Source organism: Tyto alba, unplaced genomic scaffold (genome assembly GCF_018691265.1).
Source record: "Tyto alba isolate M040663 unplaced genomic scaffold, T.alba_DEE_v4.0 Super-Scaffold_27, whole genome shotgun sequence".
Taxonomy (NCBI): Eukaryota; Metazoa; Chordata; class Aves; order Strigiformes; family Tytonidae; genus Tyto; species Tyto alba.
Genome location: NW_024881301.1, coordinates 9,934,321 through 9,956,337, shown reverse-complemented (window position 1 = coordinate 9,956,337; position 22,017 = coordinate 9,934,321). Strand labels below are relative to the sequence as shown.

Genomic DNA, 22,017 nt, shown 5'->3' with positions numbered 1-22,017 from the left:
GCATTACAAAACAATTACAAAATTTTGCAGTGATTTCTGACCAACCACTCTTGTTTCTGGCTGCAATTACTTGCTTAGTGCTATATAAATCTTCACAATTCATATTCTTTCCAAGTGCCTGATAATTTTTCTTCTTTTCTGTTTTTTTTAACCTATTAAAAAAAACTTTGTCTATTATGTTGGACTATCTTTTCTCCTGCTCTACTTTTTCTGTCCTAAATGTTTGTTAACCTTTAGATTTTTACCAGCTCATTCTTCTCTCATAATATTCTGGTTAACTGTAATATAGCAGTTGTATGCCTTTTTAAGGGAGCTTATAGCAACACATCTCCACAAACTGCAACATTTCTAGTATTTTAGTATTACTTTTTTAATGATCATCTAGTCTCTAGTGCATCAAATGAAATTTAAATGCTTGTTAATAAAGGCTCAGAACAGCTCTCTTGGTAATGTGGTAGTAGTACTGGATTTGATTTGAAAAAATTAAGTCTTCCATGCAGGGGTCTTACACTAAATCATGAATTTCTGCAAACTTATAAAAGTTTATAGTCACTAGTTATGAAAATGCTGTTAGTAGTCAGTGATTAAACAAACTTGAAAAGCTGACAACATCCTTCCCCCTCCCTTTTTAGTGTAGTATGTAGGCCTCTTACCTGCCATAATAATTTTTGAAGAAAACTCGCTTAGACAAGCATGGCACTCTCTTTCCAGCCTGCAAACTGAATTAGTTCCTACCTTCTTCTTATCCTCCCTCTTATAATTTCTTAATTCTCATTACTGTGACTGTTGAAGTGCTATGAGGCTTCCCCTGTTATTGAGGAGACAGTCACAAGACTCTTGACAGGTAGACCATATCCTGAGTGATGTTGCAGGATCAGCAAAGATTCTGAAATGACAGAAAGCATTTTTCTAGATAAAAACTAATCAGACATCTTGAGATTTAATATTATTATTTTTAATTAAAATCTGCTTCTATTGCAGAAAAATTCATGGAACATATTATTACTTATCATGAATTTGCTGAAAACCCTGGACTCATAGACAATCCTAATTTGGTAATAAGGATTTATAACAGGTAAATTCTCTATATCATGTAATTAGGTCATAGAGGGTCTCATTTAAAATCTGCCCTTTAAAGTGAGTGCATTTCTCAGCTTCCATTGCAATTTGTGGTTTTGATGGATCTGTTTCTCAGTCTCAGAGAGAATGATTTTGAATTGAAGACTTGCATTAAATTTAGCTTTAACTGAAGTGAGATTTTTTTTCAGCAATTACCCCTGATGGGGAACTGTATATCTTAAAATAACTCTGCTTGCAGAAAATTTTAGTATTAGTAGTTGGCAGCAAATACATATTCTCATCAATAAAAGGGCAGTTTGCACACTGATATTTATTGACCTCCAATCAGGTTTTGTAATATCTTATCAATAACATGTTTTAAAACAGGTATTATAACTGGGCGTTGGCTGCTCCAATGATTCTGAGTTTGCAGGTGTTTCAGAAGAGTTTGCCTAAGGTAAAGAGATATATGTATACTTTTTTGGAAGATTTTGTATGTAGTAACAGTTGATTATCTCTTTATTTTGTTTTTTCTATACAAATTAAAAACATGCCTAATTTTTCAGGCTACTGTTGAGTCTTGGGTCAAAGAAAAGATGCCAAAGAAGTCTGGCAGGTGGTGGTTCTGGCGCAAGAGAGAAAGCATGACTAAACAGGTAGCTGAAGCCAATTTTTTTTTTTTCTTTCTGTCCTTACCTGTTAGAAGTTGAAAAAATTGTAATTTGTCAGAAAGGCTTCAGAACGCTGCTCATATAGCTCTGTGTCACTTAATTGCCAGCTGAGAGTTAGTGTTGCTGTAGCTCCTTTAAGCCATAAGCAGTTGTCAGAGCTATTCTTCAATCACTACAGTATGTTCTAGGAATGTATACACAAATAATTAATGAGGTGCTGTACTGCATAATAGATGTTATACTGAGATACCCCATTTTAGACTAAATTAAGCTTTCTAAACTTTGAGTATGTGCCTTAAATTTACTTGTGCACCAAAAAAGTTAATTTTATAAGCTTAGAGGTTGACAGCCCCTTTACTGCTAAATTCATCCTGTTTAACTAGCAGTTCTCCACTTCTGGCATGCAGAGTTTTGTTTCCTGAAATAATAATCTGTAATGGATCATTCCTTCTTAAGCATCCTTTTATTAAATAAGTTACAGAATGAGCAATTCTGAGACCTAATATAGTTTATGTTCTCTACTGATAGCTAGTTGCTTAAGTGCTATATATTCACTTGGATTCATTTAAAATGCTTTAAATGTCAATGTTTTTTATTATCATGTTGCTTTAGATACCGGAGGCAAAAGAGGGGAAAAGTGAGACACAAAGAGCAAATGAACTGCCAGCAACTATAAAAGAGCAAGTTAATAGTAGGTGTGTTCCTGTCTGAAGACTATTTAATGGACTGAATAGTGTCTTTTTTCTTTTTATTTTTTTTTTCTTCTTAAATGAAGAATTCAGTAGGAATTTACTGTGGGAAGAAACATTTTCCTCTAAGCTACTGAAGAGGAACCAGATGTGTTTAACAAACAATTCTGCAATGTAATGTGGCAGCAAACACTTTGGGAACTACAAATACACTACAATTATTTCCTAAATCCTATTGTGTTTACTTCTTAAATCGTAACATAACTAACATAACAGCAAAGACATATATGGTAACCTTTAGCAATGGGCCACTACTCTGTAAATATATTGGTATTGTTTCTGAGATATTGTTTGTCTCTTTTTTTTTTTTTTTTTTTTTTGGTAAAAGCCTAATATTGTGTGAATAATTTAAACCATGTGCATTTTTTGTAACATTAAATAATTGAAACAATAAAATAATATTAATTACAGTACACAAGTTGCCCAAGATTGTGGTTGAAAACTAGCAATATTTACACAAAACTGTCCCAGCCTAGGTAATTTATTATGCATATTCAGATTCTCCCATGGTTTTATGAAGATACTTGTAAATGATGTTGGTGTCTTAAAGATTTTAAAAAGTAAATATATTGTGATTGAATACTTCAGAGAAATTAAATGCTGCTTTTAATCTTGAAATCTCTAATTAGCAGAAAAATAAATTTATGAATAACCTTAAAAGGTGAGCTATTCCACTAACGTGTCACCCACAGTTTAAATTATGTAGTAACTGTGGCAGCTTTTAAAAAACAAAACACTGTTACTCATTCAGTGTCCCTTTTCATCTGCAGTTTACCTAATTCATCAACACAGTATTAGTGACCACTTGACACTGTGTCTTTACTAAACCCATCATGCGTGGAGCCAGCTAGTAATAGTAATATTTAGAGCTCCACCAATACTACCATGCATTACAAGTCTTACTTGCTTATTGATACGTATTAGCTTTATCTGGGCATTCACTAGACCATAGACTTTGTTAATCTGTGCTATCAGGCTAGTAGCAAATCTTCAACATAAGCAGAAATTATTCTTGCGTAAGAATGTTACACCATTAAAGAAGGATTTTCTGTAGCTTACATTTATTCTGGTTGATGTCATGTTAGACCTCCGGAAGATGACTCTTCTAGTGACGAAGCATCACAGGAGTTGAAGGAATCCCTGAAAATAGATTCTGCCCCAGTAGAGCATCCAACCCATGGGAACGTTACTTCTTATAAGAAGTCACTTAGACTGTCTTCAGACCAAATAGTAAGTGGCATGCCTTTCTTGTACATAGGATGCTTCATAATTCCACTTTGGTTCTAAGAGTTGGACATTTTCAGATTTTTGGAAGTGACATGTAAGTACATTTCACAAAGTGAAAAATTATCTTTGGGTTACTTTACTAGTGGTAGTAAAAATTTAATGTAATGTAAAATTTAAAAAGAAATTTAAAGTATTTTCTCGTGCTGGTGTGGGCAGCTGCAGGGATTTTTTGATTGATTTTTGTGTATCTTTTTTAAGAATCTGTGTTGGAATTTAAAAATAATAATAATTTCTTACAAAGTTCTATAATCAAACTTTTGTATTAAGATGTTGCCAAGAAAGTGACATTGTTGGCTTCTACAATTTGGATATCCTGGGCTCTGAACAGTCCAATAATGTACATTTAAATTGGTATGCAGTTTACTCATTGCAACCTAACATACAAGTTAGTTCTGCTACTATGTAAATGTCTGATTTTAAACCAGGGAAGAATTTTAAGGAAACCATCCAATAAGTGGAAAATATTACTCCATACTATAGCAAACTGGGAGTTCCATTCAATAGTTCTGTAATTCTACTGTAATAGCAAGAATTACAGTAGCAGAAAGAGAGTAAAATATCACTGCTGTGAGCAGATACAGGAGCTATGGACAAATACGTGTACCCAAACTGCAGAACAGACTTTGCTAGCAAAACTGTGCCAGTGTTAAACTATTGTTCATTTTTCAATGAGTTACTCTGTCTATTTTGATTATATGAGCCATTTTCTGTGGCTCGTTTATGATTCTAAAAATTTTATAATGAAGGCAACTTATATTTTCTATTATTTTGATTTATTCTAAAGGCAAAGTTGAAGCTCAGAGATGGCCCTAATGATGTTGTTTTTAGTATTACAACCCAGTATCAAGGGACTTGCCGTTGTGCAGGAACAATATATCTCTGGAACTGGAATGATAAAATCATCATATCAGACATTGATGGAACAATAACCAAGTAAATATCATTGGTATTCTTTCTTTGATTTTTTTTTTTCTTTTATCTTGCTTCGTTGATCCTATCCTGCTTTTCAAAATAAGATAAACCTGATTTAAGACTATTAAAGAATGTTCATTAACAGTTGTGAATAAACTTGTTGGTTTGATTTTAATTTGCGCTTGCATTTATAGCAAACCAGAAAATGTCTTTTGAAAGAATAATGCAAAGGTGATAATGTTTACTGTGTGACTATTGCCCGTTCAGTTAGACTTCTCCAGGTTTAGCCGCCGTTTAACTGGGAAACTGGCTTGTGCAGTATGGCTCCAATAATTGCTCTGTCTCGAGTAGTTACTAATTTTCTTTTGAAATCGTTAGGACCTTCTACAGAGGTATTTCCATAAATACTTATTATAAATTGTATATTAATTAACGGTTGTCTTTAACAAAACCTATATACTTAGTATCAGCTATCTCTGATTTTGCTTTTAGGTCTGATGCTTTAGGACAGATCCTCCCTCAGCTTGGCAAGGACTGGACTCATCAGGGCATTGCAAAACTCTACCATTCCATAAATGAGTGAGTATGTAATCTGTGAAGCAATTAGAGTTTCCTGGAATTTGGGAATTAATGGGCAGGTAATTGGATTGTTGTTAATAAGTATGCAGTTCATTACAGTTTGTTGGTCTAAATGTTGGGAAGTGAGCTACTTCTGTCATTCACAAACAAAACCAAGTTCTTTCCCCAGATGTGTACTTTTATAGGAATGGAAGTCACCACTTTTACTAGTTCCCTTCTTAAATGTTTGATTCTGCATTTTAGTTCTTAAAAACTGTGTGTAACATTGTTGGGACTACAAAAGAGAACCATAATAGCAATAATTTCTCAGTCATGCATCTGTCAGTTTCCACCAACTCACGCTGATCACAAAGCTGATTACAAACATGGTACAGTGTAAATTCAAACCTAAATTGTGTCCTTCCAATGCATGAATATTTTGCGTTCTAATGTGTTTGCTACTTAACTCAAGTGAATGTTCCTTAGGATGGTTTTAATGAAACAGGATGGTTTTCCTGAAACAAGCCTAATTAACAACTTGCCACTGCCACAAAGGGAGGTTTGGTGGCCTGGCTCAAGTTTTCTGGCACTTGTGCTTCTGTCAGACTGATGCAGTTCAGTAAAACAGTAAGAAAGTAACTCAGCAAAATGGCGATTTCCCCTTCCCCTCCTTGGATTAGTCAATGGAACGTTGCTTACCTTGTGATCTGCAAGAGCCTGCAGCAGCGGCCCATGTGCCTTCCCCCCCTTGCAGCAGTGGTGAGATGTTCTCTTAGGTCAAAAGTGTTGTAAACCACACCCTTATAAATGTGCTGTTCACATAAGAGGTATATAGCCTTAGAATATTTATGACCAATCACTTAGGGCAGAATAAACCTACATATTTCCTCTTCTTTCAGATTTGGTCCTTTGTTTAGCAAACTTATTCAAAAATATAGTGGTGCCAGAAATAATACTTGCTACTGAGGAGTATCACAAGATGATCAACTGTCAAACACTTCATGATCCACTTAAAATAATCAACTTTTATCTTCATTTTTAAGTTTACTAGTCTTTCTTTCCCCAAAAATATTTGTAGTCTTAGAGTCTATTGTTGACCTTTGTTCTGTAGCTAAGTTTCATTTGTGGATCCTTGCAGTCTATGGGAGATAACCTGAACTTTTTTTTGTATTCAATGCAAAATAGAAGAGAAGTTTTGGAATTATTTGCCAAACTGAATCAAGTCTATGAAAATGCACGTAACACTCAAGCCTTCTGTGCATGCAGTAACTGTGTACAAATCTGTCTAACAGATGAACCTACAAAGTCTGCAGGAAAAAATCAGGGGCTTGATGAATGCTTCTTGTTATCCGTCCTTCACTCTGCGCTGCAAATTCTGCCAACAACCTGAAAAAAATCCAACAACCAAGACAGGAGATCTGGCATCCAATATTATGTGATGCAGATAATTTAAATAATTGCTATCATCCTGCAGCTGGGCTGATAGAAGCTGGATAAAACCAATGGGTCACTTATTTAAATACAATTTAGTCCATCTAATTGTGTCATCTGAGTATTACCATCCCTGTTCTTTTTGCTCTTCCTGTTTCTTAGTTTGAGTCATGCATTTAAACTATTATATGCCTTGCAGATTTTTTTAACAGTGGAACAGTCTTTTCCTTGTGTGTGTGCCGAGCACTGTAACAAGTCAATACCTAAACTGATGCCTCTGAACACTACTATAACCTTATACTTAAGTTTGCAAAGAAACTGTTCAGCAGCAATATGAACTAAGTTGATAATTCTTTTCTAGAAATGGCTACAAGTTTCTGTATTGTTCTGCCCGTGCCATTGGGATGGCAGATATGACCAGAGGATACCTACACTGGGTGAATGACAAAGGAACAATTCTCCCCAGGGGCCCTCTCATGTTGTCCCCCAGCAGTTTGTTTTCTGCTTTGCACAGGTAAGCATGTGGGATTTCATACATCCATTGCCTCACCATCTCAGAGAAAGCAGAATAAAAAGATTTGTCATGCTGACCATTAACAGCTGTAACCAAACGTTCCGCTCTGTGCTAGATTTGCTACTGAGACTTGATGTCCCTCTAGTGATCATCTATCAGCTATTTGTTTTGTCTGAATTTCACTTGTATACTTCTGTTTCTGTGGGCATGTTAGAAGTGGCTACAAAACACAGAGCAACATCAATCATAAAGCAGCTCATTTTCCATTTTCTTCATTCTTCTAGTCCATGACTGATTACCATTAGGTTCTGTTTGTATCAGTCTAATGTTGCCTTTTTAAGTATAGCTTCAAGGATTGGTAGTGCAGTGCTACTATGCAAGATAGAGGGAAAAGAAAAAATGCTGGGGAATATTATAGACTGTCATACTACATGATCTTGTGATGTTAGGAGTGCTTCACATATGACTGCTTAAAAAGCAATATGGAGTTTAGCTACGGTTCAACTCAGTTGATCTTTTGAACCAGCCCTAGTCTACCTGTTCTTGATGGGAAGAGCTAATGGTGGAAAAGTCTTTTTGGTTTTGTTTGTTTTTTAATAAAAACAACTGATTCATGGTTAGCAGTGACAGCAACTTCCATTAAGGTCACTAACAGGCCTTCCACAATCTTGTCAGAGACAGGAGTTGTAACGAGCTTATGTGTACTTGATTAGGTCTTCTGATTGATATGGCCATCTACAATAAAAGCAGTTCACAAACTGCATTCACAACTGGGAATTTCATCCCATTTATGTAGCCTATGCACAGGTTATTCGCCTATTTTTTTAATATGAATGTTGGAAAACAGCAAATGTTTTATTGTCTCTTGTATCGTTCTTGGAAAACTGCTGACCCCTGTCTATACAATTACCAATGCTATCAACAGGAAGCAGTGAGAATATAAATATCAGATAAATGGGGGAAGGAGGATAACCTCTATCAAATAATGATTTAGAATTTGACTGTTGAAATTTTATTTTAGGGAAGTAATAGAAAAGAAGCCTGAAAAGTTCAAAATCGAATGTTTGAATGATATCAAGAATTTGTTTGCTCCCAGTAAACAGCCTTTCTATGCTGCTTTTGGAAACAGGCCCAATGTAAGTCTGCCCCTTTCTAATTGAAGGGTTAAAATGCACGAAGTACTTGGGAAGCAAAAGAAATAGGCTTTTCTTTTTGTTTCTATTTAAATTTGAATAAGGAAATGGGATGCTGGTGCTTTTATGGGTTTGGTCAGGAAAACTCACATGCAGATACCTTAAAAGCAGCTAGAACTGCTTGTATGAGGGAGGTTACAACGATGTGTTAGTATTCTCAGGATTTGATTAAATATGTGCCACCTTTCCATATTCTTTCTCAGTGTTTTTGACAGCTTTATAACCTAAGGGTATTCATTCAGTGTTCCTCAGTCTCAAATCCTTTTTCCTATTGTACGGTTCCTGTATTTTTTCTGCAGCTCAATGCCTTCATAATTGAGCTAGAGAGAGAGAGAGAGAGAGGGTATTGTAAGAGGAATAATGTCAAAAGGAATGGTATTGTGTGGTATAGATTTTGGGCATGTTTGTGGTCCCAGGCTTGGGAACGGGAATTATGTGCTTGGGGGCAGGGGAGAATATTTTGTCATGGTGTGTGTATGCTTTTTTGGGTTGGTTTGGTTTTTTGGCTGTTGTTTAGGGGACTTTTATTTAAGGGGCAGTTTTACTGCACCCTCTTTAGATCAGCTTTTTTTATTCATTCAAGAAATTATTCGTTATATACATTCAATAAGCCAGTGTTGAAGCCTATGCTGTTGTTCATGCTTTTTGCAGGATGTGTATGCCTACATGCAAGTGGGAGTTCCAGACTGCAGAATATTTACTGTGAATCCAAAGGGTGAACTGATCCAAGAACGGACTAAGGGAAACAAATCTTCGTAAGATAATTTTTGTTGTTTCAGCTAAAGGAAGTATTTAGGAATGAGATTGCAGAGTAATTGCATTTGTGACCATGATGATTTGGTCTCTTGTTATATATGACATATGAAAATCTTACTTGCCAGAGACTTGCAGCTTTGGATACTTAACTGAAACTTTTCAAAAAGAAAAGTAAACTGGCAAAATAAAATTGAAAATTGCTTCTGCAGTAGTGATGCCTTATTTGACTATAGCTTTCTGGTCTAGACTTCTAATGCTCCTTTTTGGCTACAGTTGAGCAGTGACTAGACTGTTAAATAATGGTCTTTCTTCTTTTTTAATATAGGTATTACAGACTAAGTGAGCTTGTGGAACATGTGTTCCCATTGCTTAATAAAGAACAGAGTTCTGCATTTCCATGCCCAGAATTCAGCTCCTTTTGCTATTGGAGAGAGCCTCTTCCTGACCTTAACATGGACGACCTGGCCTGAAAAATACTCACCTAGAGATGGAATTTCATATTCAGCTACTCAACTTCAGTTTAAATGTGAAGAACTTTCTTAATGAAGATGCTAATTTATATACTGGTACCGTAAGTCTTACTAAAGAAAACACTTTAACTCTGTTGGTTTAAAACAAAGAAAATGCAAAACTACTGTCTATTTTTTTGTGTGTGGCGTTTGGTTTTTTGTTTGTTTGTTTCTTTATTCCTTGTCTTGATATATCTGTTCTAAGGCACTTGAGATTGGCCTGTCATTGATGGTCATGGTACCCAAGTGCTTCAAGGCAACTAAACGCTGAGGTAAACTATGACTTTGCATTTTCATCAATACAGACCTTATTGTAAACACAGATTTTTATTTTTCTTTTGGTGTTAGTCTTAATAGTATATTTTCTAAAATGAAGCCAAAAAGTATATGGAAACTGCCAAATAGAATGTCAGACCTATTCACAAAAAACGTGGTCTAATGTTCAGATGGGCAATTAGGCCATTTTTTAAAGGAGCCAGAACCTAAGACCAGTGTGCTCTTTCTCAGCTAAAATACAGAAAATGTATAGACGTTACTAGCCTGACAGAATCTGAAGACATAAAATGCCTCTTCAAATGTAAATATGCCTTTTGTCACATATACAAGACTGCTTTTACGATTCATGCGCAAACTAACCCTGCTTATTCCTTTTTTTACATGAAATGTTTAAACTGTTTCATGAGCTTGTTAAAATGAAAGTTGTCTTCAGATACTTATGTGGCTTTTGTTGTTTTCAGGCTGTACTATGTCATGTGAAATTTCCACCAAGAAAAATACGGAACATTTCTGTAAGAGTTGGGGAGCTGGCATTTTTCTTTCCTTTTTCAGCATGTGTGTATGCTGTGTAGGCCAGTAAAGTGTATGTACAGATTATATTCAGGGAATTGTAATACTAAAAAATTATGTATTTAATTTTTTAATTGTCTACTGCAGGTCTTTCCAGAATTCTGTATTGCAGGTTTTCAGTAGCTGGAAGGAAAGGCAGCTCAATAGTGAGATTCCAGGTATGAGAACGGTTAAATGCTGCAGAGCAGAATAAACCCTTTTTTTTTTCTTGATTTTTTTTTTTTTTTTTTTTTTTTTTTTTTTTTAAGTTTTGTGCTATTCATAAACATCATGCTGGTCATTCCTCAGGTTCAGATCAGAGCCTGTGAACAAACTGCATTCCAAGTCTAGTGTTTATCAGCTGTAAAAGCAGCTAGCGTTTCTCTCTCCAAAAATACTTGAAGGCAAAGGTTGTTCTGCTTTTTAAGCTGAGTTAGTGCATTTAACCTCCTTCAGACAAATCTATGGTGAGAACGTATTATTCCACCAGTCCAGAGTGCTTAGGGACTACAGTCATTTAAACGTCAATCCTGGGCTTTCTGGGCATAGTCTGTCACTCCTTCAGTTCCTGGGGCCCTGCATCCCGGGTCCTCCCAGGGGCACTCCAGGCTGGGGCAGCTCTCCCGGGGGCAGCTCCGGGGAGCAGGGGTGTGCACAGGGAGGTGCAAGGGACCTCTAGAAGGCGTTTGTACGGCTTAGCTGCCCCGGTGCCTGCGCCAGGGCTGCTCTGCCGGGGAGCAGCTCGGGCAGGCCCTTCTGCTTCAGCTGACTTGGGCTGAACGGAGGAAAGGAGCTCTCTGTTTCACTGCTTGCAGAAAACCCCCACATTTAGAGGTTTTTACACCCCCACCAGGAATGTTTTTCTTTATCAAGCTGAGTTGTCTTAACCCACAGTTCTGATGTAACACCAGCTAATGCTAGATAATTGGTGAATTGCTTGGGGGGTAATTTTTAGATCACTATATAAATGAAATAATTTCCTCCCCCCATTATAAAATTCTAGTGTATTGTGTTTATAAAATATTAAAGAATGGAGCAAGCAAAACCAACGTGGAACCTCTCTTTGAAAGCAGGAGTAGGAGTGGGAAAGAAAAAACATACCTATCTGTCATGGTGTGAATTGAGACATCCTTGTTTTGTGCAGTGAGAACAATACTTCCTGTGACTGTTTCAGCAAATTCTTGGTTCTGTTACCAATTTGCTCAGTGTTCAAGTGGATTTCAGAGGATTCAGCTCAAAGGATATTTTGCTCTTACTGCTTTTTTTTTGCCCCCTTTTTTTTTTTACTGTCAGAAGCTTAAAAACATTGTTCCATGGGGTTTTTTCTTACCTTTTATCCCATAGATTTCATGAGAAACTGAAACTTTCATCATCACCAAGTGCTTTGAATATCAATGGAATTTGAGCTTTTGAGTCATTTAGCTACTTTAAATAGGAATCCAACATAATAAAGTATTTTAATTACAAGATGAAATACTCTATCTAAAGTTTCTATTTTACATAAAAAGTGTGAATCTGCCCCTCCTAAAACAGTGGATGTCAAAATTTTTTGTATCATGCTTAACTTATTCTTGGTGGCCCTGGTATTACACGGGTTTTTCTAAAAATAAAAGCACTTCATGAAACTGAGATGAGTTTCCAAATGGGAGAGATTGTTACCAAGGTTTGTCAGTATCTTTCCTGGTTCATTTTTTTCTCTTCACTTCAGTTCCATTCATCTTTTCAGATTGTCATAAAGGCAAGATGTGGATTTTAAGGTGGGGACTTGCATAAATGAGCAGTGTGGAAAAATAGTATCAGGTGTATCCCCAAACGAATGTGATTTAAGCTGGTATGAATATGGGGATTGTGTGGTTTTAGAGAGCTCCTCGTTCTGCTAACCTGTTATTTTGTATTATAGGGACGTCCAAGTTGCTTAGTTAAAAATTTTGCTTTTTTTTGCTCTGTAACAGCTACACTTTTGATATTTGCTTTTTGATAAAATGTAAAAGTGTTCTTGAGTATTTCTGATATGAGTAGAGTGGGGTTTTGTTTTGTTTTTCTAAATCTGGCTTGTATTTGAAGCTTTTCAGATTGTTTGTTAACCCTGTTTAGGGACAGCATATGGGCGCACTGTACCTGTCATTGCATACCCATGTAATTTGGACTGCTGGGCACTTTACTGACTCTAGAAAAGACATCTCATTACTATCAACCTGTAGGCTTGTGCTGCGATATTAATATGAATTGGGGTAAATAAGAATTATGCATTAGCCTGTCCTTTGTTACCTTAGTTGAGAGAAGTGGCCTGAAACTGATGTTTGAGAACAAGTTGTGCTGTACTTATTTAAAATTAGCGCAAGCTAAATCATTCTTTCTGTGAAAGAGGAACTTTTAAGTGTGTATGCCTGGAGGCACATGCACACCCCTGTTAAGACTGTGTTGTTGAAGATGCAGATCCTCTTAGCATTGGAACCATGTCAAAGGCTGAGTCAATGATACCTGTCTGGAAATAAATAAGGAACATTGCAATTCAAAACTTGTTAGTGACTTGGACATTACCCATTTCTATAATGATTTAAAGATCAGTAACTTAAGTGGTACACATTTCTGGATATTTCTTTTTTATTTTTACTGTACCAAGCATGTTTGTACTTCGGAAGGTTGGGCTCTCATCCCTAACAGTATACAATTGCATGTGCAATCTTGGCTCACGTATCTTAGCTTCCTGTCATCAGTATACTGATCCTAAAACTTTTTTTTTTTTTTTCAACTGGAAATGTTTTAAGATTTATGTCAACTCCATTATGGAACTTCTGAAGCCAACTCTGAATCTGCTTATGGTAAAGACAGAAGAGATGAGATTTCATGTTAATATTTCATACAAGTCTTCTAGAAAATGCTGTCATATGAATGAGAGTTGTTTAAATAACTGTAATGGAAATTCATAATGAAACATCAAAAATACATAGTGAATTTGAGATGCCTTTGAAGTGTCACTTTTGCCTGAAGAAGTTTTTGTTTCCAAAGTTAAAATCTGCTGAACAGAATGGAATTGTTTTGGATTTTTTTTACGGTGTTAATTGCTTCCAAATGAAAGTTAAAAGTTGGTTTATTTTGAGGGTGGGAAAACTCTCTTCAATCATTTGTTTCATTTTTATGTTGAAGACGTGGAATACTTGATTGTTAAGCAACCCAATCACTAATAAGGTAGTGTGTTTAAAATTGTCAAATCTGTGATCATACCAACACAGTTGTTTTTGTTAAGACTGGACGATCTTGGGTACAGTAACCCACACTTCAGTGCAATGTTTATTGATGTTCAGAACAATGTTATCACAATAAACAAAGTTAAACTAAAATTTTTCTTCACTTTGTACTTGGGTATTCCATTCTTGTATTGCTAATTTAGTAAATGCGGGGTTATTTACATTGTATTCATATTTTAGATGGAATTCAAGTTGCTCCTCTTCAGGTGCATTTGCTTTCTCTTGCACTTGGTTTACTTTTTTCAGAGTATTTGTACAACTGATAAGTAATTGCTGTCATCAAGCCTACGTTGTGGGCCGGTACCAATACTGGGTTATAACTATAACAAAAATCAAACATGCTTTAATACAGAATATCAGGTAACAGCTGCATGACTGGGAAATACACAGGCTGCCTTGAAGAAAATCTTGAAACTGCATAGTTTGACCTCTTGTACATCTGCGCATATTTGGAGTTTTATCTTAATTCCATCAAAGCTAACTTTTTCCTTTCAAGGTGGAGTATTGTTTTCCATGACAGTTAAATTGCTTGAGGCAATTATTGTGAGACGATCTTGAAAAAGGGGCCTCAGGCTTTCAGTAGAAACTTACTCTTCCTGGTCTCTTGCTGCTGTTGGTAAATGCAACTAACTGGCAGCCTACCTTGGAAAATTCAGCTGTTTCAGTCACACAAAGAAGTGTGGCAAATCTGCATGAAAATGCAAACTGTTGTGCCTTTTGATCCTTCTGCAGCAGGTGTCATTTGTGTTGCTGCCACCAGCGCCCATTCGCTCTCCTTCTGTGCAGACACAGAGCTTACTGCCAGCGTTTCATCACCTCCTGCGCTTCTGCTGGGCTTCCCCCGTGATTCTGCTCACATGCTGCACCCTCTCTTCATGCCCCAGGAGCTTCACCCCTCACACCCCAGTCTCGTTGCTGCCCGTCTTTCACACCCAGGGCTCAGTACTTGCTTGTGCGCGCTGAGCGGCTATGCCAGTGCAAGCAGCAGAAGGGCAGCATGTCTTGTGTATGCCAAACGCTCAGATCTGTTGCAAAAACATCTCTGAGCTGACGTTGTCTCTCCTGTGTCCATCTTATCCTAACAGACTCCTGCTGGGGTAATCTTGGTCGTGGTGGATGGATTTTTCTGTCTGGGAGCAAGTCTTAGATGCTTAAAGAATAGAATCTCAGCTTCCAAGAAGGGGCACTTTCCTGTGTGCATGCGGGGCACTGTTCTAGTTATGTCATGCAGTTTGTACACCGAGGGCCCTGGGGGCTGGGTGTGCAGCCCTGCACCATTTTGGTTGGGGACCACGCGTGCGCTCCTGCTTGCTGCAGTTGCCAGGCGCGCTCTCGGGGCAGTGCTGGGCTGAGCTGTGAGTCAGCGGGCTGCTCAGGAGGGGTTTCTGGGCAGATGTCCTGCACCCTGCACGGGACGGAGCGGGACAGCTCAGAGCTTCTGGAGGTTTCACTGTTGGGCACAGCAAGGGCTTGTCAGGGGCTTCTGTCTGGCAGGAGCTGTATATTCTAAGCATGACAGTTACCCACTGTTTTTCCTTCTCTCCCCTCACCTTAGACAAATTAATGAAACCTACAGTGATGTCTCTGCCCCATACTGGAGATGCCCAAGACCCCTCTAGTCGAGCAGGGGGCTGTAGCAAAGAATAGCAGAAAGACTCCAGCACTAAAACCCTGTGCAGTATTTTTCTTCATGGCTGAAGTGGGTGCTGGCCCGGCCCAAGGCCCCAGGCTGGCGTGCAGTGGGACGGCCGCCAGCCCAAGGGCTGTGGCAGCAGCGTGGCGCAGGGAGGACAGATACCGAGCTGCAGGAGAGCCAGGGCTTGGGTTAATGGCTTTTGTGTGTAGTGCATTGAACGGGGCACAATTAACCTGCACACTGGGATAATTACAAGCAATGCTAAGTTGCCTCCTCGGGAGTGCGGCAAAAGCCTTTGCTTGTGAGGAAGTATGCCAGATAGAGATGGTTTTAACTAACCACCTTCGGTCTGAATTCTGCTTTAAGGACTGGGTGGCTGCCAGTCTCGCTTGCCCCTCCACTGAGAGCTGGTACACCCCACGTCGTCTTCATCACTTATTTTGTTCCAGTCTTTCCCTGCCTTCTCTTCCTTCTTCCTACCTCGCTGTTCTCTAATCTTGTGTTCCCCACTTCTGCTGATACTTCATCTGTGCATGTTCTGGTAGAAGGTCTGGAAGGCATGTCCTGTGAGGAGCAGCTGAGGGCTTCGGGTTTGTCTGTTTGTAGAGAAGGAGGCTGAAGGGTGACCTCATTGCTCCCTGCAGCTTCCTGAGGAGGGGAAGTGGAGAGGGAGGCACTGAGCTGTTCTCCCTGGGATCCAGTGGTAGGATGTGTGGGAATGGCTCAGAGCTGCACCAAGGGAGGTTTAGAATGGATGCTGGGAAGCATTTCTTTACCTAGAGGGTGGTCAAACCCTGGAACAGGCTTCCTAGATAGGTGGTTGATGCCCCAAGCCTGTCAGTGTGTAAGGGGCGTTTGGACAGTGCCCTTAACAACATGCTTTAACTTTTGGTCAGTCCTGATGTGGTCAGGCAGTTGGACCAGAAGATTGTTGTAGGTCCCTTCCAACTGAAATAGTCTAGACTGTTCCATTCCATTCATCAGGAATCAGGGCACTGAATGAGCAACTAATACCAGTAAGAACTGTGTTGGCAGAACTTCTATACTGTGTACCACAAAGCCTATGTAACAGTGCTCGACACCAAATAAACACTTAAAATATACATGCACGCTTGACTAAGGAGCCAGAAACTGCAGTTTTAAAGGTTGTGGAAGAGAGCACAAAAATTTTGGCTTACAGTGCTGCTGTGTTCACTGGAAAGCAAAAGAGCATGAAGACATCACACAACAGGTAGGCTTTATTTAAATGTATCTGCAGTTGTTTTCTGTAACAGTTTTCTTCATGTTCTTGGATGTTTCTCTCTCTATATCCCTGTATATATGTATACATGTGCACACATAAAGCATACTCTCAAATGTGCTGTACTTTGCTGAAAAATACAGTAATGTTCCTTTTTTTCCACAATCAAGATAGCAAAATGGATAAATGCCAAAACCTGCTTATGTACTAACATGTTACAAGATGTTCTTTGAAGTTTCCCATATACAAAGAATTGGCAGAGCTGTTCTGCCTCGTGTCTCAAGTCTGCAGGGTACATTGCAGGCGGGTTGGTGTTGGCTTGAGTGCAAATCTGTCTTGTGCTGACAGGACGCAGCCCCCAGGTATTCCTGGTGACCTGACAGTTTGGACTCTGTGTCATTATCTGGGAGCAACTAGCAGCCAAAGCGTACCTCCTGTCAGGTCTCAGTGGAGTGCATGTTCCTCCTGTCTCCAAGCTGAGACTGTAAATGCATTTGTAGTTTTGGTGAAGTATGTCCATATCCACTACCGTGCCGTAACATAAGGACTGACTTACTCAGCCGATAAAACTCACTTCCAAATGCACGATGTATCCTCAGGAAACAATTCAATCCTGATTTGAATCCCTTGGTTGCAGCTGGGGAGCCCTTTACCTTGCATTCCCAATGCATTTTAAAGCTGCACTGGGTGGCAACAGGCATTTTGTTTCAAGTTGCCTTCCTATGCTTTCCACTTGCAGCTCACTCCATTTCCTTGACTAATTCTAATTCTTCTTGAATTGCTGGTTGGCTTCACAGAGCTGACTACAGCCTCTCAGCAAAACTACACAAAGTTGCTGCAAGTAACCTGGCGTCACTGGAAGGATACATGGTGGAATACCACAGAAAATCCTCATTGCTTCGAGTGGTCGGTATAGGAATGTCTCCACTGTCTCTGAAGACTTAATAACAAATTAAAATAATGAGGTAGGTTTTTTACAAGTTTTGTGGTGAAAATTGGCATTCCTTCTTTGCTCCAGGCTTTCCTGGGGATAAGGCTAGTTTTTATGTCACTTTGTTGCCTTTCCCCAGGGCGGCTCTAGGATACACTTTCCATGTTTGGCCAGAGCAGTCTCTCTGGCTGTGGGCACACCGGTTTGTCTTCAGGTGTTCTGCTGCTACTGAGCAGGCTGTGGGAATTCACCTGTCTCACGAGAGCTGCTGCCTTTGATATCTGGACGGTCCCTGAGCAACCGCTGTGCCTCGCGCCGGGCTGAGGGGCTGCCAGGCACACCTCCAGACAGCCCCACCTGCTGGGGTTTGGGTTTCTTCCCGTTTTGACGTCAGATGGGAGCACCTGGCACAACAGATACTGCTTTGCCTGAGAATCTCACAATCATCACAGGCCGCACTGCAATGCTACCTGCAAAGCAGATCTGAAAGGTAGCACTGTGGTTTATGAAGCAGGCAGCACACCTGCTGTTTTAAGGCTTTCTTGGTTAACAGACGGTTCCTATTTGAGCTTGTGGATGTTCTCGGGGGTGGTAGGCAAAATCATGAACTCACAGCGTGAAATGTTCCTTTCAGTGCAGGTATTTCCTTGTTCAGTTGCTGATTCTCACTGAAGATGTAAGTGTGCTCTCAGTGGGTTCAGGGCATTTTGGAGCAGGGATCGTGCTCCTTCCTTAGAGGCTGGGCTGCTCCGTACGGAGCAAACCCTCAGCAGCCCCACAAATGCATCTGTGCTTGCGTCTCCTCCAGCTGCTGCTTTAATGTATGTTTTATCCAAGCACTCACTGGAGCAGAGACCGGAACTCAGGTTCCTCCCTCCCTTTGCTATTCAGGGGCTTCCAGCATTGTGGTCGTCCTAGCCGGGTGAATATTCCACCTTGTAAGCTCCAGGAAAATAACCTCATCGGGAGAAACTGAGGCACCTATCCTGATTACAGCAATTACCAAGGAAATGGAAATTAAGGGTCAGGTCTCCCTCAACAAAGGCAGGAACCTAAGACAGAGATTCCTTGTCAAAGGTCATAGCTTTAGCTACTGCACCGCTAGAAATGGTGGATGGGAAACTCCCTAAAAGCTCTAAAAAGTGTCCTCAAAATGTGCTGCTGCGATTGGGCCCTGCTGTGACATAGTTTAGGGAATGCTTTATACCTGTGTACAATTACCAGTTATGCTGCACTGCGGGGACTCGAACAATCTCTGCATCAGCAGCAGATCCTGGGCACAAGGAGAAACGTTCCGGTAGAAGATGGCCTGTCCCCTTAGTTGAACTTGGCGCGTGAAGTTTTGTGGGTTGGATTTAGAGCTCTACCAGAGCAGTTAGGTAAGAATTAGATGATATAATGTTTCCAACTCTAGCACTAAACTTGCACTGCTGATTCTTAAAAATGTCTCACTTGGAGGGGGTGGAAGGGGGAAAGGTTGTGTTTGCCAGATAGGTCTCCCTAAGCACTCAGCTCATTTTGTTTGTTTCCATGAGTCATTTTTAGAACAGGCAACAATAATCTAACAATACTTGAGTCACACAGAGTCTGGAGCCAACTTCTTAGAGAACGCAGCTTTCTTGAGGCAAGTGAAAAATATCCTAAAAGGAAAAGTGCCTCTCTGGCTTTTGTACATAACAACAAATTATGTTTAAAAAATAAGTGATTGATGCAACTGGCTTTTGAAAACACAGAAAACAATCTTTCCTGTCTGTCTCTTCGATTTTGAGACCTACAAAGGCAGGAGACAGAAAGGGGCTGTTGATTTAGGACAAAAGAAAACTAAGTCCTCCTGTGAAAAAGCAAGAGGTTGCTAACCGCATGCTAATGCCTCACACTCCAGCAAAGTCAAGACAAATGTGCAGGGAAATGAGACGGGGGTGGCTCCCGTTATCAAGCTGCAAAGTGCAGGGTCACGGTACAGCTTTGGCTACTAACAGCTGCTCTTACAGAAACAGCCTACATGCTACAAAATACATCCAGTCCTGGCTTCTGCTTATCAGTAACACCATCATTTCTGAAAATCAGGTGCCAGGAGACCTTCCTAAACCAGGTGCTTTAAAACTCCACTCCGACTTTCCTTCCCCTGCCCCCCCAGTGCACTCCTGGCTGCACAGGGACTGACTCAGAGTTCTCTGCCCAGAGCAAGCTTTTTCCGCCTGCTTTTCTCAAAAGCAGCTCAACTTCCAGGGTGTCACAGTTTGTTGTGGGAAGGCCCCATCTCATCGCCTGGAAACAGAATTATTAGGGATATCTGTTCCAAAACTAAGCAACAAAGGCATAAATCTTCATTTGACCTCCTCAGATGGGAAGGGCTTCAGCTAAACTGTACTGTGCTGCTTACAGCACAGAGAGTTCTTCCTTCATCTAAAGGAATTGTTTGTTCTGAGGCTTTAACAGCTATAAACAGCTGTTCTGGATTTGTAAGAAGGAAAATACACTACACAAACCACTATGATAAATACAACTCTACACGGCATGAGTAGACTATTAAAAAGATCTGTTTATGTAAGAATCTATAGGTGACAGCTGAATAATCTTGCTCTCAGTAAAGGGGGGGCTGGATTTTTATTCAGCCACAAAAGAGCTCAAAATGCTAACTCAAAAGAGCCAAAACATCCTTTTTGTTACCTCCACTGAGAAGTGGCTAGTATGAGGAAAAAAAAAAACACTGTTGCCCCAAATGCATTTATCTGTTTAAACTAAGGAAGTTGCTTCATCCATATAAACAGAAGCTGAATATTAAACCAAACCTTACTCGAAAGCACTGATGCAGGAGGCTGTTACAACAAAGACTTGGTGCAGATGGCTGGTTTGTGCATTTGACAGTATTGGCCAATAAGAACATTTTCCTATCTCAGTTTTTCCTCTGATTTGTTGTCTACAATGCAACAAAGACAAAACTTCTGTCTTAATGCAAATACTATAGGAATGCCAGAAATAAGTTCTTTTAAAACTTTTCAAAATTACCATTTTCCTTGCATGGATGACTTAGATTTTTCTGACCTGTTTTATTCGTTTCAAGCACCGAGCTTTAATCTCAAGAGCATCGTGCTTAAGTGATCGTCTTTTTTACTGTATCAGTTGAAAATAATTGTCCTACATCTTCCAGTAGTAGCAAGTGCACATTGCACTTATGTCTGCCCAGTGGAAAGCTGAGGCAAGAGAAGTTTCTCCCTGCACAGCTACTTCCATTTGATTGGAATGAGTCACTCATCTTGTCTCTTAGCACCAGTGGTGTTTGGCCCTTGAGAGAAAAAAAGAAAACTGATGCAGGTAGGTGGTGTTTTGCTTTGCACCACCATGGTTACCTTTGAACAAATTGTTTATGTGAATGCACTTGACCCAACATATTTTTTAATAACACAAGGACTAAGAAGTCATCAACCATGTCCAATACAGCCTCCTTTCTTGCCTCTGTTTTTCTGAAAATATTAAAATAGCTGACCACAACTGTGAACTTCAGCAAAGATGTAAACTTTGATACACTACGGACAATTTGATAAACTAGGGAGAAGACTGCAAAGGCAATTTAACAGGGAATAGTAAGAGCACAGTGGAAAAATATCTATTGAGAACATACTTGTTTAGCAGTTGTTCTGCTTGTACAGGTAAACAAGGGCTTGGGAAGGAGTTATTTTAGCTACAGGAACATGTCTTTTGTAGCTACCTCTGAAAACAGGGGTTAAAGAAAAGGTCTCAGTATAGACTATAAACCCATCACTGAAATCAAATATATAAACTGAATATATTAAAGCTTTGAATTTTATTACACTTAATTTCTTCTGAATATCTTACCCTTCTCTCCTGTTCAAGGTAAACCTAAACATGAGAAATGGAAGGATAAAGGAGAACTCCACTAAACGTGGAGTACATTTCATCAGAGTCTGTGTAGGCCAGTTTGCCTCCTGTTACGACGACGTTTACTTCATCTCCTGCTTTGAGGTGAAGAACAAGGTGGAATGTCCCAGGACCACCACAGGTCCGTTTCCCCGAGTAGGGTTTGTGATACTCCAGCAGTTCCCTTCTGTACCCAGCTGTGTGGAGCTGAGCCACGCTTGCGTTGGAGACAGACAGCACTGCTTCCACGTACTCGTCCCTCTCCGGGGCCAGCACAGCGGTGATCAGGTAGCGCCCTTCATACGGAGAGGTGAAAATGCCTGCAGAAGAGAGACGGCCTGAGATTTTCAGAGTTATTAAAACTGGAGAGACCTGACTGCTCTAAGCACGATGACAAACATAAAGTGACATGGGTTACCCAGGGCTACGTACAGATAACTCTGACAAGGTCAACCTGGGCAGCTGACCAACTGCAGCAGTCAGAAGGCAAAGGGGTTTGCTGCTTTTGTGTTAGAGCCCACCCGTCCTTCAGGACACACATGGGACTTGTCCACATTCAGAAACCCCCTGACCCAGCGCTGGGTGAAGAGGCGAGGTACCCACGTGCTGTGCAGGTCCC

At 39.7% G+C, this 22,017-nt stretch overlaps 2 protein-coding genes across 4 annotated transcripts in view; one reads left to right on the top strand and one right to left on the bottom strand.

Moving 5' to 3' along the window:
• LPIN2 (lipin 2) overlaps positions 1–13,805 on the top strand; it is a 45,036-nt gene extending 31,231 nt beyond the window's left edge. For 2 of the 3 annotated variants that reach the window (XM_042798064.1, XM_009966120.3), the window contains exons 10-20: positions 982–1,075; positions 1,447–1,516; positions 1,626–1,715; positions 2,343–2,425; positions 3,565–3,709; positions 4,551–4,699; positions 5,171–5,257; positions 7,029–7,181; positions 8,203–8,317; positions 9,026–9,129; positions 9,456–13,805. In XM_042798064.1, coding sequence (XP_042653998.1) covers positions 982–1,075; positions 1,447–1,516; positions 1,626–1,715; positions 2,343–2,425; positions 3,565–3,709; positions 4,551–4,699; positions 5,171–5,257; positions 7,029–7,181; positions 8,203–8,317; positions 9,026–9,129; positions 9,456–9,600 — 1,235 coding nt within the window. In that variant the 3' untranslated portion in view covers positions 9,601–13,805. Of the gene's footprint in view, positions 1–981; positions 1,076–1,446; positions 1,517–1,625; positions 1,716–2,342; positions 2,426–3,564; positions 3,710–4,550; positions 4,700–5,170; positions 5,258–7,028; positions 7,182–8,202; positions 8,318–9,025; positions 9,130–9,455 lie in introns of those variants that run through there. The other variant, XM_042798065.1, reaches the window with a different exon arrangement.
• Positions 13,806–16,564: 2,759 nt separating this feature from the next.
• The window catches only part of EMILIN2 (elastin microfibril interfacer 2), a 38,567-nt gene continuing 33,114 nt past the window's right edge, over positions 16,565–22,017 (bottom strand). The window contains exon 8 of the mRNA XM_042798188.1: positions 16,565–21,718. Within this exon, the coding sequence (XP_042654122.1) occupies positions 21,381–21,718 (338 nt within the window). The 3' untranslated portion in view covers positions 16,565–21,380. The remainder of the gene's footprint in view (positions 21,719–22,017) is intronic.